General features: G+C 39.0%; 1 protein-coding gene across 1 annotated transcript in view; it reads right to left on the bottom strand.

Moving 5' to 3' along the window:
• The window catches only part of adgra2 (adhesion G protein-coupled receptor A2), a 79,109-nt gene extending 60,695 nt beyond the window's left edge, over positions 1-18,414 (bottom strand). Inside the window, exon 1 of the mRNA XM_058785444.1 lies at positions 17,560-18,414. Coding sequence (XP_058641427.1) covers positions 17,560-17,789 — 230 coding nt within the window. The 5' untranslated portion in view covers positions 17,790-18,414. The remainder of the gene's footprint in view (positions 1-17,559) is intronic.
• Between the last annotated feature and the right edge of the window lie 237 nt (positions 18,415-18,651).

Genomic DNA, 18,651 nt, shown 5'->3' with positions numbered 1-18,651 from the left:
CACGGGGGCAACAAAGGGCTGAAAAAGCAAGAACTTTTGAAAAGATTCAGCTGGGAGAACATCTAGCAAATAATTAAGTTAATTGACATTAGGTCTGTAACATGATTAGCTATAAAAGGGATGTCTTGGAGAGGCAGAGTCTCTCAGAAGTAAAGATGGGCAGAGGCTCTCCAATCTGTGAAAGAGTGCGTAAAAAGATTGTGGAATACTTTAAAAACAACGTTCATCAATGTCAAATTGCAAAGGCTGTGCAAATCTCATCATCTACAGTGCATAACATCAAACGATTCAGAGAATCTGGAGAAATCTCTGTGCGTAAGGGACAAGGCCGAAGACCTTTGTTGGAAGTCCGTGGTCTTCGGGTCCTCAGACGACACTGCATCACTCATCGGCATGATTCTGTCATTGACATTACTAAATGGGCCCAGGAATACTTCCAGAAACCACCGACTGTAAACACAATCCATCTGCAGATGCCAACTAAAGATCTATCATGCAAAAAGGAAGCCATATGTGAACATGGTCCAGAAGCACCGTCGTGTCCTGTGGGCCAAGGCTCATTTAAAATGGACTGTTTCAAAGTGGAAAAGTGTTCTATGGTCAGACGAGTCCAAATTTGACATTCTTGTTGGAAATCACAGACGCCATGTCCTCCAGGCTATACAGGAGGGAGAATTTCCAGCGTGTTATCAGCGTTCAGTTCAAAAGCCAACATCTCTGATGGTATGGGGGTGCATAAGTACATACGGTATGGGCAGCTTGCATGTTTTGGAAGGCACTATGAATGCTGAAAGGTATATAAAGGTTTTAGAGCAACATATGCTCCCCTCCAGACGACGTCTATTTCAGGGAAGGCCTTGTGTATTTCAGCAGGACAATGCAAAACCACATGCTGCAGCTATTACAACAGCATGGCTTCATAGTAGAAGACTCCGGGTGCTGAATTGAGTTATTTTGAGGGGACAGCAAATTTACACTGTTATACAAGCTGTACACTTACTATTTTACATTGTAGCAAAGTGTCATTTCTTCAGTGTTGTCACATTAAAAGATATAATAAAATATTTACAAAAATGTGAGGGGTGTACTCACTTCTGTGAGATACTGTATGTTCTATTGTGAATAAAATATTGGCTTATGTGATTTGAAATTCTTTTAGCTTTAATTTTATTCAAATTTAAAAAAAATTGTCCCAACATTTCCGGAATTCGGGTTGTATGTTTAAATACATACAAGTTACACATACAAATTTCAATACAACTGACATTAAAGTATATTTAAGTTTACTATACATGCTTGTTAGTACATTCAGCAGTACAGTTTACCCATATTTTGAAGGCAATAGAATTGAAATTACATATACTACAAGTCCTACTTAAGTGGGTCAAAAAGCATTCTAAGTTCAGCTATGTAACTGCATTTAATGTCATTTGTACAACAATTCACTGTTACTTAATTGTAAATAACAAGCACATTTGTCATTTCGACTGGAATAACAATGTCACCTGCAGAAAGGGTCACTGAATGAATCAGTGAACAAATCTTTTGGTGAATGGACTCAAAAGATTTGAGTCAATGAGATGAATCAAAATCCAAACCATAACGCCAATGCATGAACAAAAGGAGACAGCTGAAGACAGAGATATACACAGATGACTAAAGAAAGAAATGAGATCAGAATGAGAGTCTGTGGACAGGGAAGGAGGAAGAGGGAGATAGAGAGAGTAAGAGTTCAACCATTCTTGGAGTCAGTTAAGACAAGTAGAGTGAAAGGAAAAACTATCCAAACAGAGATTCCCGCTGTGCACCGGGAGGAGCATCTCTCTCTCGCTCGCTCTCAGCCGAACACGACACTGCTGGGGGATTTTTCGTCCGCAAATTCCCATCCGAAGCAGTCACACAAATAAACACAGCACACATTAACTGCTTAATGATCCAACAGAGAAAGTTCTTCCTCAGAAAGAGCACCGACTTCTACCTAGACGTTGGGGATGGAGGTCAGAGGTCAAAGCGTGTGTGGCAGGGGCAGGTGTGATGGGTTAGGCTCACGGTATCCAGTGTCTGGGTCTTTGTTTGCTTTTTTGATTTATTGCGGACCGCCGCCCCTTCTCAGAACACGTGCAGTCTTTCCCTCCCTTCCCCTCCTCTACTCTCGTCGCCGTTTCCCACAAAAATAAACCCTCCTGGAATGCCGGCGTTTTGAGGACGCCCCTCCACACAATTCCCCGGATGTCTGTCAGGAAGGTTTCTCAAAACACACTCCCCTCTCGTCACACTCTGACCTGAAGGAGAACCGCGCGCATACATCCATACAGATGCTGAGTTATGATTGCACAACACAATAAAGTTCCAGTTTTCCAAAGTTCATCATGTCAGTACTGGAAAAATAGACACAGACGGACAGATGCACACATACTCGCTGCAGCTGTCTGAGGGGGGCTTCGGATCAAGGTCACCAATGAAGCTGGAATCGTTGGCATCCCAAAACAGCTTCATAAACACTCACACACACATATACGACAGCCGATTCAGCTCACACCCACATTCTTACAGGCATTAAAAACACACAAGCACACTACCGCCTCAAATCTGAGCGAGAGAATGCTGATACAACACTGAACAAACATTGATTTTACGACTGTTGAGTCAGTGGATCAACACTGAGTCAAGAAATCGCTATATGGCGCGTAACTGTCAAAACATTAGCACAGTTTTACGGTTAAAGATGGAGAGCAACACAATGTGTGCTCTTTGGCCATGTGGGAGAGATTAGCGTCAGCTAAATTTAAAGAAATGAGTGCACCGAACCACCAGCAAAACACCACTGTGTCAATATCACTTACACCCATTGTTACTGAAAAAAGACGGCCTTGATCATTGAACCAACACTGGACTGTGGAATAAACACTTATATTATTGATATTACTTATTAATAATAAGTAATAATTAATAATAACTTATTAAAACGTAACTTTTAATAACTTATTAACTAATATTATTAATATGATTAATTATAAGGCCCAAAAAGTTTTAAAAGAAGCATTAGCATTGAGGTATTTTGCATGCTAGTGTACTACTACTGAGAGGCCGTTGAGAGGTTTGTGATTGTAGCTCCGTGTACCTTTGCTTTTTATTGAATCTCTACCTTACTTTCACTCCCTTTTTGTCTAAAGTGATAATATATAACTTAATTCCCACCATATTTCTGGTGCTATCCTTCAAACTAATCTAACTAATTTGATCGTCAGCTTTAAAACCGCGAGTGCAGCTTGTTAGCCCGTTAGCTTGTCACTCACGGTTCCATTTGCATTTCTATTCGCGCCTATTATTTTATTTTTTTATTTTTTCTCGCTCCGTTTTTCACGAGCTCATCAAACAACAGTGGTAAGTGGTAAGTTAAGTTGGTATCATTCATCAATCACGGTGAGTAATGGCTTCTTCTCCTGCTATTGTTGTTTGCACTGTTTGCCACATGTATTGTTTATCTGTCTCTGTCTGCAGCGAGGGATTCACATGTGATAAATGCAGGGAAATAGTTAGGCTGACAGAGAAGGTTTTAGAACTAGAGACACGCATCCAAACTTTAGTTGAGGATAGTAAGAATGTGAGGGCTGTAGATACTGCTTTGGATGCGACTAGTTCAGGGAGTCCTGTACATTGTTCGGTTCCGGTTGAGCCCGTGCAGCAGGGCAGCTGGGTGACAGTGAGGCGGCATAGTCGCGGGTCAAAACACCGCTCTTCCGTTCCGATTAAAACATCAAACAGGTTCTCCCCACTCAGTGAAGCACCCACTGAGAAACCTGATGAAAGTGCTCTAGTTATTGGCGATTCTATTGTATGGAACGTGAAAATAGAGACACCAGCCACCATAGTCCATTGTTTACCAGGAGCCAGAGCGCCTGACATCTTGGCAAATTTAAAAGTGCTGACTAATGCTAAACGTAAATTCAGTAAGATTGTTATCCACGTCGGCACTAATGATGTTCCACTTCGCCAGTCGGAGATCACCAAAAATAATGTTAAAGAGGTGTGTGAACTTGCAAGTACGATGCCAGACACTGTAATATGCTCTGGTCCGCTCCCTGCTTACCGTGGCGATGAGATTCATAGCAGACTGTCGTCACTCAATGGCTGGATGTCTAAGTGGTGCCCGCAAAATAACATAGGCTTCATAGACAATTGGAAGAATTTTTGGGGCAGACCTGACCTGTTGAAAAGAGATGGTGTTCATCCCTCCTGGGGTGGTGCCGCTCTTCTCTCTAGAAATATGGCACATAGTCTTAGAGTTCGTACTTGACTAACTGGAGCCCAGGTCAGGAAGCAGACAGACTGGCTAAACCGATCGTCCGCTAGCCGCCTCACGTCACCAAAGTCAGTTAACTCTCAGCACATAGAAACTTTTTCACCTAGATATCACTCTATAGAGACTGTGTCTGTTCCCGAACTAGAAAATACAGAAAACATCCAAACCAAAGTAATAGTAACAATTTAATTGATGTTCAACAAATAAGAAACCGATATAATACAGATAAAGACATGATAAAGCTTGGCTTATTGAATATTAGATCCCTTTCTTCAAAAGCACTTTTTGTAAATGATATGTTCACTGACCATAAACTAGATGTGCTTTGTCTGACAGAAACCTGGCTAAAACAAGATGATTACATTACTTTAAACGAGTCTACACCACAAGATTACTGTTACAAACATGAACCGCGTCCAAAAGGTAAAGGGGGAGGTGTTGCTACAATTTATAGCAATATTTTCAGTATCTCTCAGAGGTCGGATTTCAAGTATAATTCGTTCGAAGTAATGGTGCTTCATATAACGTTATCCAAAGAAACAAGTATTAATGATAAACCCCCTGTGATGTTTGTACTGGCTACTGTATACAGGCCACCAGGGCACCATACAGACTTTATTAAAGAATTTTCTGATCTTCTATCGGAGTTAGTGCTGACTGCAGATAAAGTCCTAATCGTTGGTGATTTTAATATCCATGTTGATAATGAAAGAGATTCGTTGGGATCAGCATTTATAGACATTCTAAACTCTATTGGTGTTAAACAACATGTGTCAGGACCTACTCATTGTCGAAATCATACTCTAGATTTAATACTGTCACATGGAATTAATGTCAGTGGCGTTGAAATTTTGCAGCAGAGCGATGATATCTCAGATCATTATCTAGTCTCCTGTATATTCCATATAGCTAAAGCTGTAAAGCCAACTTCTTGTTACAAATATGGTAGAACCATTACCTCTACCACAAAAGACTGCTTTATAAATAATCTTCCTGACTTATCTCAGTTCCTCAGCATATCCAATAGCTCAGAACAACTCGATGATGTAATAGGAACTATGGACTCTCTCTTTTCTAGCACTTTAGATGCGGTTGCTCCTTTACGTTTAAGGAAGATTAAGGATAAGAGTCCAACACCGTGGTATAATGAGCACACTCGCACCCTAAAGAGAGCAGCCCGGAAAATGGAGCGCAGCTGGAGGAAAACTAAATTAGAGGTATTTCGTTTAGCTTGGCGGGAAAGTACCCTATCCTACAGAAAAGCATTAAAAACTGCTAGATCTGATTACTTTTCGTCTCTTCTAGAAGAAAACAAACATAACCCTCTGTATTTATTCAATACAGTGACTAAATTAACGAAAAATAAAGCATCAACAGGTGTTGGCATTTCCCAAGAGCATAGCAGTAATGACTTTATGAACTACTTCACTTCCAAGATCGATACTATCAGAGATAAAATTGTATCCTTGCAGCCATCAGCTACAGTATCGCATCAGATAGCGCACTATAGATCCCCTGAGGAGCAATTCCATTCATTCTCTACTGTAGGAGAGGAAGAATTGTATAAACTTGTTAAATCATCTAAACCAACAACATGTATGTTAGACCCGATTCCATCTAAACTACTAAAAGAGCTGCTTCCAGAAGTCATAGATCCTCTTTTGGCTATTATTAATTCATCATTGTCATTAGGATATGTCCCCAAAACCTTCAAATTGGCTGTTATTAAGCCTCTCATAAAAAAGCATAACTTGACCCTAAAGACCTAGTTAATTACAGACCAATCTCAAATCTCCCTTTTCTGTCAAAGATACTAGAAAAGGTAGTATCCTCACAATTATATTCCTTCTTAGAGAAAAATGATATCTGTGAGGAATTCCAGTCAGGATTTAGATCGTATCATAGCACTGAGACTGCTCTCATTAGATTTACAAATGACCTGCTTCTATCATCTGATCGTGGTTGTATCTCTTTATTAGTTCTACTGGATCTTAGCGCTGCGTTCGACACTATCGACCACAACATTCTTTTGAATAGACTACAAAACTTTGTTGCCATTAGTGGAAGAGCCTTAGCATGGTTCAAATCATACTTATCTGACCGCCATCAGTTCGTAGCAGTGAATGAAGAGTATGCAGTATGGAGTACCTCAAGGCTCAGTACTAGGGCCGTTACTTTTCACGCTTTACATGTTACCCTTGGGAGATATTATCAGGAGACATGGTGTTAGCTTTCACTGTTATGCTGATGATACTCAGCTCTATATTTCTTCGGCCGGTGAAACACACCAAATTGAGAAACTAACGGAATGCATAGTCGATATAAAAAAACTGGATGACGAGTAATTTTTTACTGCTAAATTCTGAAAAAACAGAGGTGTTAATTATCGGACCTAAAAACCCCACATATAATAACCTAGAACATTATCTAACACTTGATGGCTGCTCTGTAAATTCTTCTTCATCAGTCAGGAACCTAGGTGTGCTGTTCAATAGCAATCTTTCATTTGAAAGCCATGTTTCTAGCATCTGTAAAACTGATTCATCTCAAAAACATATCTAAATTGCGACCTATGCTCTAACGTCAAATGCAGAAATGTTAGTTCATGCGTTTATGACCTCAAGGTTAGACTATTGTAATGCTTTATTGGTTGGTTGTTCTGCACGCTTGATCAACAAACTACAGTTGGTCCAAAATGCAGCAGCTAGAGTCCTTACTAGAACCAGGAAATATGACCATATTAGCCCGGTTCTGTCAACACTGCATTGGCTCCCTATCAAACATCGGATAAATTTTAAAACCTTGTTAATTACTTATAAAGCCCTGAATGGTTTAGCTCCTCAGTACTTGAGCGAGCTCTTATCGCATTATAGTCCTCCACGTCCGCTGCGTTCTCAAAACTCTATAATACCTAGAATATCAAAATCGACTGCGGGCGGCAGATCCTTTTCCTATTTAGCACCCAAACTCTGGAACAATCTACCTATCACTGTTCGGGAGGCAGACACACTCTGTCAGTTCAAATCTAGATTAAAGACCCATCTCTTTATCCTGGCGTACACATAACACACTAATACACTTCTATAATTCAAATCCGTTAAAGGGTTGTTAGGCTGCATTAATTAGATCAACCGGAACCGGGAACACTCCCCATAACACACAATGTACTTGTTACATCGTAAGAAGAATGGCATCTACGCTAATATTTGTCTGTTTCTTTCCTATTCTGTTTCTCAGTCCGTATCTGATCAGATGGTGGATCAGCACCAAGAGATGATGTCTACAGCTCTGATCGTCAGCGGAGACCAGGACAACCAGATGACCCCCAAAGACATATCCCCAGCGAAAACCTAAATTAAAATACAATAAAACTAAAAAATATAACAAAATAACTAAAAATATAATAAAATACCTAACTACATAATACTACTATTGTTAGAACTTGCAACAAAATTAAAATAGAAATATAAACTTTTGAACTGTGGGTTTCGTCTGGTCAGAGGAGAACTGGCCCCCCGACTGAGCCTGGTTTCTCCCAAGGTTTTTTTTTTCTCCATTCTGTCACAGAGGGAGTTTTGGTTCCTTGCCGCTGTCGCCTCTGGCTTGCTCAGTTGGGGACACTTAATTTCTAGCGATTATCGCCGATTTGATTGCACAGATACTATTTAAACTAAACTGAGCTAGACAATGACATCTTTGAATTCAATAATGAAATGCCTTTAACTGAAAATTGAGTGTTTAATCTTATCATTATACATTACTGACACTCTATCCTTCAATTTGATACTGTTAAGTGCTTTGACACAATCTGTATTGTTAAAAGCGCTATATAAATAAAGGTGACTTGACTTGACTACTAGAAAAAAAAATAAAAAATTACATGCTAGTGTACTACTACAAAAAAAAAAAAAAAAAACTTTTAGTAGTAAATGTTTAAAATTTACAGACCTTTTCATCAGGGAAAACAGATCAAAAATATTCATGACTCATCTTCTTCGCAGGGGCGTGTACTCAAATTTGTCCAATCACCCTAGAATGATGATGCCCCTCCCCCAATACCACATTTAGCATTAGAAAAGTCGATTAGCCTTTTTAACAAGAATCGGAAATTACGTCAGCGCAGGGTAAAGTTAGTTCTGTTACAGGTCTGCGCCTATTATATCAGTGTGCCCTTTTCTCAAATAATGCTTCTTACCTTTTCTTTCCAAGTTGTTGTTATATAATCTATAAAGAAATATAATTTTACTTGTTTGTAACTTATATGGCCACTCAGACCGCTGACTCGTGAGATAATACGCTTAAAATAGTGCTGATGGTTTCGATTCTCCGTCTCCGGCAAAGTCCCTTTTTTAAATAGTCTTTGATCTCCGGTACATTTGAGCGTATTATCATTTCCCCTCGAATCACCACATCATGATAAATTACTTCAAAATTACAACATTTATGTCTAGATTTTTCCAAGAATACATTAAACAATTCTCAGTCCGGTTGAAGCATATTAAACTCAACACAACAATGTAATCCCGATAGAATAGGAACAAAGCCATGAATCCGAGTCATCTCTTGTTTAATATGTATTTCCCAGGGCACATTATACAGCGTACATTTACTCATCACATTAATGCAAATGAGAGCAAGTAGAAAATTCAACATTACTTTAATAATAATAATAATAGCAAAAAAAATAAAAATCACAGCCAGCACCAAACGGACAGAATGGCAAAGCTAACTGAACTGCCACCATTTAGAAATAAACAAACTTGTATTTGTGATGACCCGAGCTGACCAAACAGTTAACTGTGAAATGTTTGCGCTTTGTAGAGTATCTAAGAGATCTAATTTGGGAAAAAAAAAAACTTTGATTCTCAAATTCATTCTTGTTCAGTACGGCTGCTGTGTTAACCGGAAAAACTTTTACCCTGCAAGCGTCAATCCGGAAGCCAGAAACGCGGAAGTGTGAAAAAGGCTAATAGTGGTTTTATAAGTTGGTTATAAGCCTAAATGGCTCTGTTGGCTATTTTATCAAAAAAGTCAGATAATGGCACAACAATTTAAATTAAACACGTAAGAAATTAGTCTGAGATGTCATAATTTTAACCCTTCTAAAACAAATAAGCACAGATTATTTATATGGTAAATATTAAGTTACACGTCCCATTGGAGTAAGTCTCTCCACTTTTTAGTGTCCACCAGCAATTTGGGTGATCTGAATACAAGACTAAATGGCTGCTATGCCACTTTCATATTTACCTGCATACAGCATGTTATCTTTTCAGTAAGGTACTTTACTTGATCTTCCATTATAAATGTGAGAGGACGTGCAGCTGATAAAAAGCGAAAGTATTTTCAGGTTAGTGTGCATTATGCATACATGGCGTAGACAGTCTGTGGGAGTGACGTCTGAGGCTGAGACTATTGATTATTTGGTAACACTTTAGTTTAGGGACCAATTCTCACTATTAACTAGTTGCCTGCTGGCATGCGTATTACTAGCACATTAATTGTGCATTAATACTTATAAAGTACATGTTAATGCCTTATTCTGCATGACCATATTTTACATTCCTAAATCCACATACCTAAACTTAACAACTGCCTTACTAGCTATTAATAAGCAGCAAATTAGATGTTTATTAAGGCCAAAGTCGTAGTTAATAGTTAATAGTGAGAATTGGTCTCCAAATTATAGAGTGACCAGTTAATTTTATCCATAAGCCTGTACTGCCTGTGTGACGTCAGAGGAATAGGAAATATGTGAAGAGTTCAGATGCAAAAGCCTCTAAGTGCCATCTGAATTTTTCTTCTAAAATGAGCATTTTTATCAGGCTCTTATATTTCTGTTCAGTTATTTCACTTTAATTGCATAGAAAAGGACTTATACATTGCCATTAGAATACATTTCCTGAACCTAAACATAGGAGCCTGATAAAAATGCTAATTCTAGATGAAAATTTCAGATGGCACTTAGAGACTTTTGCATCTGAACTCTTCATGTGAAAAAACACTGAGTGGATTTTTATCATTATAGGATGGATGTGTACACACACTCCCAACACACATTTATGTTCAAACAACTTGCTTTAAGCAAGCATGCATTAAATTTATCAGTAAAGACATTTATAATGTTACAAAAGTTTGTTATTTACAGTATATACTAATGTTACTAATATACATTAATGATGGTTTTTTAGAAAAAAATATGATGCAACAAAGATTACTGATAAGAACCATTATTAATTACTGAGCACCAATAATAATTCATAAACCTTTCAGAATGATTTCTGAAGCATCATGTGAAACTGAAGACTGTAGTCAAATTCAGCTTTGCCATCACAGCAATAAATAGCATTTTAAAATACATACAATAGAAAACATTTACAATTGTAATAATATTTCACAATATTACTGTTTTTACTGTATTTTTGATCAAATAAAAGCAACCTTGGTGGGCATCTTTCAAGAACATTAAAAACAATCTTAATTATTCCCAACGTTTTGGTAATGTATATATAAACACACACATACACATTTATACACTCTGATAAATACTTATGCACTCTCACGAAGCAATACCCAGATTGTCTCGACTCTCATTACACTCTCTCACTCTTTCCCATCTCATTCCTGCTCAACAGATAAACAAACATTCAACTAAAATTACTCTCCTTCACCCCCTCGACTCCATCTCATTCTCTCGTCTTCTGTCCTTTCCTTGATCTCTACCTCTTTTTCACACTTTCCACTTCTTTACCTCCTCTCTCTCCCTTCTTTCTCTCTCTCTCGATCTCCCTCCCCCTCTATCAACTCAGTCACTGTGCAGCCGCACATAATTAGCTCTAAACAGCGCACTGCTCTCCCCCACATCTGGAAAGAGTTTAGGCATGGCAGTTTCCTACCAGGACAGCTAAATATTTAGGTTCAGACTCACTGTGTATGGATGAACTCATGATAGAGGGGTGGAGAAAGAGAGCGAGAGGAAAGAGAGGGTGCGTTTGCGCAGAGAGGGGGAGAAAGTGGAAAAATGGCCGTTTATGGTAAATATATTGGGCTTTATACCACAAAGTAGCACCAAATGACTTGTATATGCCAACGTATGCGCTAATGCAGAGAGGATTTATGAGTAATTTGGGATGTAATGGAAACCTGGAGAAGGCTGACGTGTGGAACGGCATCAAACAACACAAACGCGCACACGCACAAAGAGCGATCAGTTACCCGCAGAGGTCAAAGCAGTTAAACTCTAATACGGAGGTGTAGCCACAAATCCTCTGCCGAGCTGCTTGACAAACAACTAGAAGCAGCCAATGAAATGCTCTTGCCGAACAAACCGCATCTCTCCTGCTCCTAACAGAGCACTTCGGGTGATTTACAGTTTTGAATATATTTGAAAGAAGGCCAGAGGCGAAGCGTGGGGAGTAAAGAAACAGAAGAATCGGTCGGAGCCGTGGCCTAGCGGTTAGCACACGTGCTCCGACACATTGAGCTGTGGGGCACTAAGTTTCAATCCAGCTCATATTTTGTCCTGATACCACTTGCGTCTTCTTATTAGCATTTGTTGTGCTCTCTCTAATACGGACTGTCAATAAAATGGCAAAAAGACCAAAAAAATTACAAAGAAACAAAAAGAAATATACTAAACATTCAAAAGTATCAGTAAGATTTGTAATGTTTTGTTGTTGTTTTTTATACTCATCAAAGTATAAGTGTCTTATACTCATTTGAGCCAAAATACAGTAAAAAATATTAATATTGTGGTGGCAAAGCTGAATTTTCATCAGCCACTCTTCGGTGTCCTTCAGAAATCATTCTAATATGCTGATTTATGATTGATTTTGGAAGCAGTTGTGCTGCTCAATATTTTTTTTTTTTTTTGGAATCTGTGATACATTTTTCAGGATTCTTTGATGAATAAAAAGTTGAAAAGAGCAGCATTTATTCAAAATAGAAATCTTTTGAAACAATTAAAGTCATTATTATCCATTATTAACATATCCTTGCTGAATAAAAATGACACTGAAGACTGAAGTAATGGCTGACGAAAATTCAGCTTTTAAAATATACTTAAATAAAACACTTGTAATAGTATTTCACAATATTACTGTTTTTAATGTATTTTTGATCAAATAAATGCAGCCTGGATGAGCATAAAACACTTCTTTAAAACACACTGAAATTATTACTGATCCCAAGCATTTAAACGATCGTGTATATTGCTAAAGCAGGATTTGGACTTAAGTGTGTAATCTGCACAGCCACTATTCACTGACTCATTCAGGCTACGTTCAACAGATGAACAATAAGGAAGGAGAATAAGATTTTGGGTAATTACTGAGGTCACTCCCCACATTTTCCATCTCCACCAATCAGATTAAGGGATGCCATCTGCTTATCTAACCTAATCAGCTGAGGAATGCCAGATGTTGTGTTGCAGGCCTGCAGCTGGTCCAAGAGATAACCTTTACCAAAATGACTGACCCCAGAAATCACATTCTGACCTCTTAGGGCCTGTCTGTTTAGCTAGAGTTGGTCAGATCACAGAACACACGATCACTTATTTATGGTTAGAATGATTGTAACAATGGGTTTCTCAGTGTCATTACTCTGAAACAAAAATGTATGAGACATACAGTACTGAATATTCTGTTGTGTGACTTCAAAAACTACCAAAACACTGATTGCACTATAATGCACTATAATTCCCTTTCTTTGTCTGGCACAGTACTGACAGAGACTGTATAAGGTGAAAGACGCAAACAACTATAGGAAAATGAATGAGATAAATCATAATGCTTAATATGCTGGTGTCGCAAGCAAGTTGAGAATTTGAGTTAGAATAGTTTGTATGATTATAAACACAATGATAATATCTGACTATAGTAATATCTGAAATATCTGAGTTACTTTGTTTTCCTATTTATACTGCAAAACATGCTTTTCTTACTTAGATTTTTTGTCTCGTTCCCAACCAAAATATCTAAAAATTCTTATATCAAGAAGGATTTTCTAGACAAGTAAAGATTATTGTCTTGTTTTTAGAAAAAAGTCAAAATTAAGTGAGTATTTGCTTAGAACAATCTGCCAATGGGGTAAGAAAAATGATCTTATTTCAAACAGAAAACGAGAGTATTTTTCTTACCCCATTGGCAGATTATTTTGGCTGGAAACAAGACAAAAAATCTAAGTAAAGCATTTTTGCAGTGTATTCACTGACACCTCTCCTGTCCTCATGTTGAGAGAAATTGGGAGTGAGGTGCAGAGAAACTTCCTTTAGCGTGAGGCTTATTAATTTCACTCTTGCTGAGAAAGGGCCTTTACAGTTGCCAAAAATTATAACTTTTGGGTTTTCTGTTATTAAAAATAAGGAAGCCCAGCCCAGGTGACAAAAGTAATGCAAAAGTAACATAATGCATTGCTTTCCATAAAAAGTAACTAAGTAATGCAATTAGTTACTTTTTTATGGAGTTATGCAATATTGTAATGCATTACTTTTAAAAGTAACTTTCCCCAACACGGCTAGTGAGTAGATGGGTTTACCTTTTCGGGTTGATGATATTTAATGTCTCGGTCCCACTTTATATTAGGTGGCCTTAACCACTATGTACTTACATTTAAATTAATAATTTGGTACAATGCACTTATTGTGTACATACATGTTTTTACATTGTACTTATATTTTTAAAAATACCTATATGTAATTACATCTGTAATTAATTTCTGTAATTACATTTATAATTACACTGTCGACCCATCCCTTACACCTAAACCCACCCTTAAACCTACCCAGAGCACCAAACCTGTCCCTAACCTTACCCGTATCCCACCTCAATAGCATCAAATGTATTTTGCAATACAATATGAACACAATAAGTACATTGTGCTTATTTTTTGATGTAAGTACATAGTAGTTAAGGCCACCTAATATAAAGCGTGACCAATGTCTCTGACAACCTCTGTAGTCCAATTTAGCCACTTGTTAGCAACTGCCTTTTTCAAGACAATTAAAAGTGTGCTAAAAAGCAAACTTGTTTCCAGGTTTTGGCCTACAAAATAATACATCATCCTACAAATACAAAATCCGTCTTCTTATTAGCATGATATGAATATTCAGATATGAATTGGATACAAGCATTTGCTTCTGCCATGTAAGTGGACTGTTCAGATACTCCTCTGTCGATGGGAGTCACTGAAAAAGTGACGATGGTGAATTACCTTACGTCTACCTTGAGTTGTTTCACCAAGTGTAAAGAGTAACTGCAGATACAAAATATGGGTTACATTTAAAAGACGATGTAAGATGGTCCTCCAACAATCTGATATAGTCAACAAATCAGAATTGGGCATGAAGAACTTCAGTGTAAATGCAACCTATTATTAGGCACTGAATGAAATACCCATTAACAGATCAGCCAATAGAACTGCCTCCGGGTCCTCAGGCAAATTGTTTCATGACAGCGTAGAAATAAATCAATCAGTTTAGAAATTTCAATCATTTTTTGTGTGATTTGCTCAATTTATGACACCATTACTGTCAGATTTGATCTCTGACTTGAAATATTAAATCTTAACAAGCAGTTTAGGGGCTGTTCCCATTCAAGCAGATAAAGTTGCCAAGATGGTCACTGCGTGAACTGAATTTCCTCATAGTGGCTTTGGCACCGATCACCTCGAATAGAACTATTTTATACCAGCATTCCACATTTTGTCCTGGTGAGTTAGAGAGCAGCGGGAGAGATGAGTGGGAAAGAGACAGATGATGTATCCCAGAGTGCACCTGGGATGCTGTCTGGACAATCCCAAGGAATGTCCGCGAAAACAATAGCATTAACGCAACATTCTGCATCTAGAAAGGTAAAAGACAATCCTCAGAAACAGTCAGATTGACTACCCTGAAAAACACCCAACTAAACTAGTGCTGAGCGCAGCATTTTCATTAACCGTTGCTCATTTTCCCTTCGGGGGGCAGGAGACTATGAATACTCTACTTCTAACACACAAAGCCTCATAAAAGTGCTACACGGTGTGCTTTCCACATGTTCGGAAAACAAATAAACGATGTAAAGAGGTGCAAAGGCTCATGTGAGCTTGTCTCCAACCGCCTCCGTCGTCTGCCACCCAGCCTACTTTTGCCCCCTTCCTATCTTTTTTTCAGTCCATTTCCTCTAGTTTCGCAGAGGCAATGTGTTGAGCAGATGTGAGCGGTTATTAAGCAGAACCACTAGCCTCTTTAAATGGAGTCCTGGCTACCCTGGGCCTCCTCCTCCGAGGGAACCAATCCTCTGGCTGCATACTCCTTCTCCTGGGCTTGTTCGCGGCGTTTCGAGTGCTTTTAATGTTTATGTTTTTACGACAGCCATGTGCAGGCGAATTCTGCTCCCGCTGGGAAGGGGAGCAGAAGGGCATCACGGGAAGGCAGGAGTTCTGAGACGGCGAGTGTTTAATTCGTGCTTTTCCGCACCAATTTTCAGCCGGATACTACCAAGGACGTTGGACTGCTGCACGGGCGTCCATGTCAAGAAACAGACGAAAAATAGTGCTCCCCTCACCAAAACAAATACACGTAGCTCTAGACTGATCTCCCTTGTCTCACACTGGGATTAAGTGCATACTTTGTCCGACAAGTATTTCGTACGGACACCCAAACACCTACAGAACTGCTCTCAAGTACTATAATAGTCATCAAGACTAACAGGTAATAACACAATAGGTCATAACTAGATACAGCCACACTTTGGAGTGGGTTTAGCTTCCTTCCTGCACAGACAATACGAATATGGTCCATTATGAACAGACTGGGATATTACAGCACTGGGAAAGGAAGGAGACGGACGGCCATTAAAGTGCACAGATATGGGGGTGCTTCTTTTTATTCTTCTTTAGCACGGGCAAGTCAGCTGAAGGCTTGAGGGTGTGTGTGTGTGTGTGTGTGTGTACGGGGTGGGAGGGATGCGTACAAGAAGCACATCTCCTTTGCTTTTGGATGAAAGGCATGTGTAAAATGACAGGGATTTGACAATACGTCAGCGTTCGGTTCTGCAACAAGCTCCTCTTCAGTGCTTCAGTCTGATCATATTTCTCACCTCATCTCTCATCGTTTGCTGACAGAAAATACATGTAAAGGAGCAATGAGCTTGTAGTACAGTATGCAAACAATGCGTCTAAGTAGTGTGTGATCGTTCCTCTTTGTGAGATATTCAAAGACATTTTTTTCCTTCTATGTCTAAAGTTCCAATGCCTTTGAATTCAGCCTATGTCTTTACTTTATCTGTTGATATTGGTCAAAATTTGTAACAGCGCATGAAGACAGATGCTCTGTTCTTGGTACAGTAGTTACCATAAAATATTGTATTATGGCTGTGAGGTTGGCCAACTGTAAAACTAGTTATGAAATACACACCATATGAATGAACTGAAAAATGTAATTATTTCATCAAATAATCAGTTGCGCTTTAAACAAATATTAAAATTTAAAAGAATCAGTGCAATATGAATGCATTACAGCAACTCTGTTGCACGGAGATGTGCTCTTATTTGACAGTACAGTTGCTTAATCATTTGTTTTCAGATTATATTCGATTTCAATAAGGGCTACACCTGTCCCCAACCAATGAATACTAATCTAAATGTCTGAATAAAAGTCTTTCTTATTTTAAGAATATTCATTTTACTGTAAATGTTGCTTATATCAAAAGATGGACATATATTTGTATTAATCAATGAGTTGTGAAGAGAAATGTAGAAACTGTTACAGTTGCCCCTGGGCTCCCCATATAGAGTTACATTTTGACAGCTGCTCAAAGCTGCTGTCTATTAAGATCTTGTAGTCACCATAAAGAGTCAGAACTTTTTCTTTGTCAGTCTTGTAATGCCAGTTTACATCTTCATGCCCACCGGTGCTGTCACAATTGTTGGTTTTATGGTAGATGGTAACCAAGGCCATATCACTGTCTCATTTGCTAAAGACCTGCATCTTCAAAGATTTGTTTGAAACCAATTACTTGAAACTAGTGTTCTGGAGAATTTTGGTTATAAGTATCAACACACATCCCAGATCCCACTACAAACTCAGGTATAATTTACTGCACAAACCATGCGTGAAGATTTGGGTCACGAATGTAACACAAACATGAGCTTAATGTAATTATATTGACTTGGTAATAACATTGTAGTTGAGTTGCCAATTTGTTGTTTTCGTGTAATACGTAGGCTGTGACATTGACAAAGTGTTTCTAAAGAGAGCAAATGAATGAAATACTCACAAAGAGACGGTCCTGTTGGGAAGCAGACTGACTTCGGGCGTCTCAGTCAGCTCCTTCCCAACGCAGCTCACTTTCCTCCGCGCCCCGGGCGCAGTGTGAGCTTTGCCGCGGTCCTCTGCGCAGCTGCAGCCGCTGGAGAGGAGCTCCGGACAGCCTGCAGAGACTCTGTGAAGCAGCAGCAGGAGAAACACACGAACCCAAAACGGGATGCGGACGCAGGGTCCCGACATTGTCCCCCACACTATCAACTGTGCGGTCCCAGGTCAGCCCATGACATCAGGGCACAAGCTTTTCTGGCTGATACTAACTTGAAGCATCAATGCTGAGAAACACAGTTATTCCTTTCCAAGTATGAATGGCTAGATCACCACGTCAGACTGCAACACTCTCTCTTCTGTTAAAACATGACAGGACTCCTGTCACTGATGCAGTAAAATATATCCATCATGTCATATTTCCATCATGCATTTTCTTTCCTCCATGTCCCAAATAAAAGCGAAGGAGCACTTTAAAAAACTTTACGCATGTGACGAGCGCAAACGAGCGACGCGCAGAAATGTCACTTTGTCGCCTTTCTAAAGGAAAGTGAAGTTGTTACTCTTGTGCTTTTGAGCGCACCGCAATTACGATTCCTCAAAGCAGCTGTTTTCCATACTTTATCCTGGAGTATTTCACAGAAAAATGCAATTTGACTTGTTAAAAAGTTCCAGTTGCGCATCAGCAAACCTGACGCGCTGCGGCTCCGGTGCGCTCCGGGGTCCGTGTGGTGTCAGTCGCAATCTGACTTTGAATAACGGTCCCGATCTTAATTCCAGGACTCTGGCGCTTTTCCTCTGCCATCCTGTCACACTCACATTCAGCTCCAGCCTCAGTGCGCACATTCCTCTCCCGGAGCCGCGCGGTCCTAGCGCAGCCAATTTAATGCCACCAATCTCAGTCTATTTATGGTAACACTAACATTTTACATTACAGTATCCAGATTATGCTACTCTAATGAATTATAGTAATAAAATGAACAGTGTATTTGCATTTACGGAAAACATTCATACAACAACTATTTACATTAATAAAGTATAATTTATTTAGGTATTT

This window comes from Onychostoma macrolepis, chromosome 08 (assembly GCF_012432095.1).
Source record: "Onychostoma macrolepis isolate SWU-2019 chromosome 08, ASM1243209v1, whole genome shotgun sequence".
Lineage (NCBI taxonomy): Eukaryota > Metazoa > Chordata > Actinopteri > Cypriniformes > Cyprinidae > Onychostoma > Onychostoma macrolepis.
The sequence above is the reverse complement of the archived record's forward strand: the minus strand, read 5'-3'. Positions and strand labels throughout refer to the sequence as shown.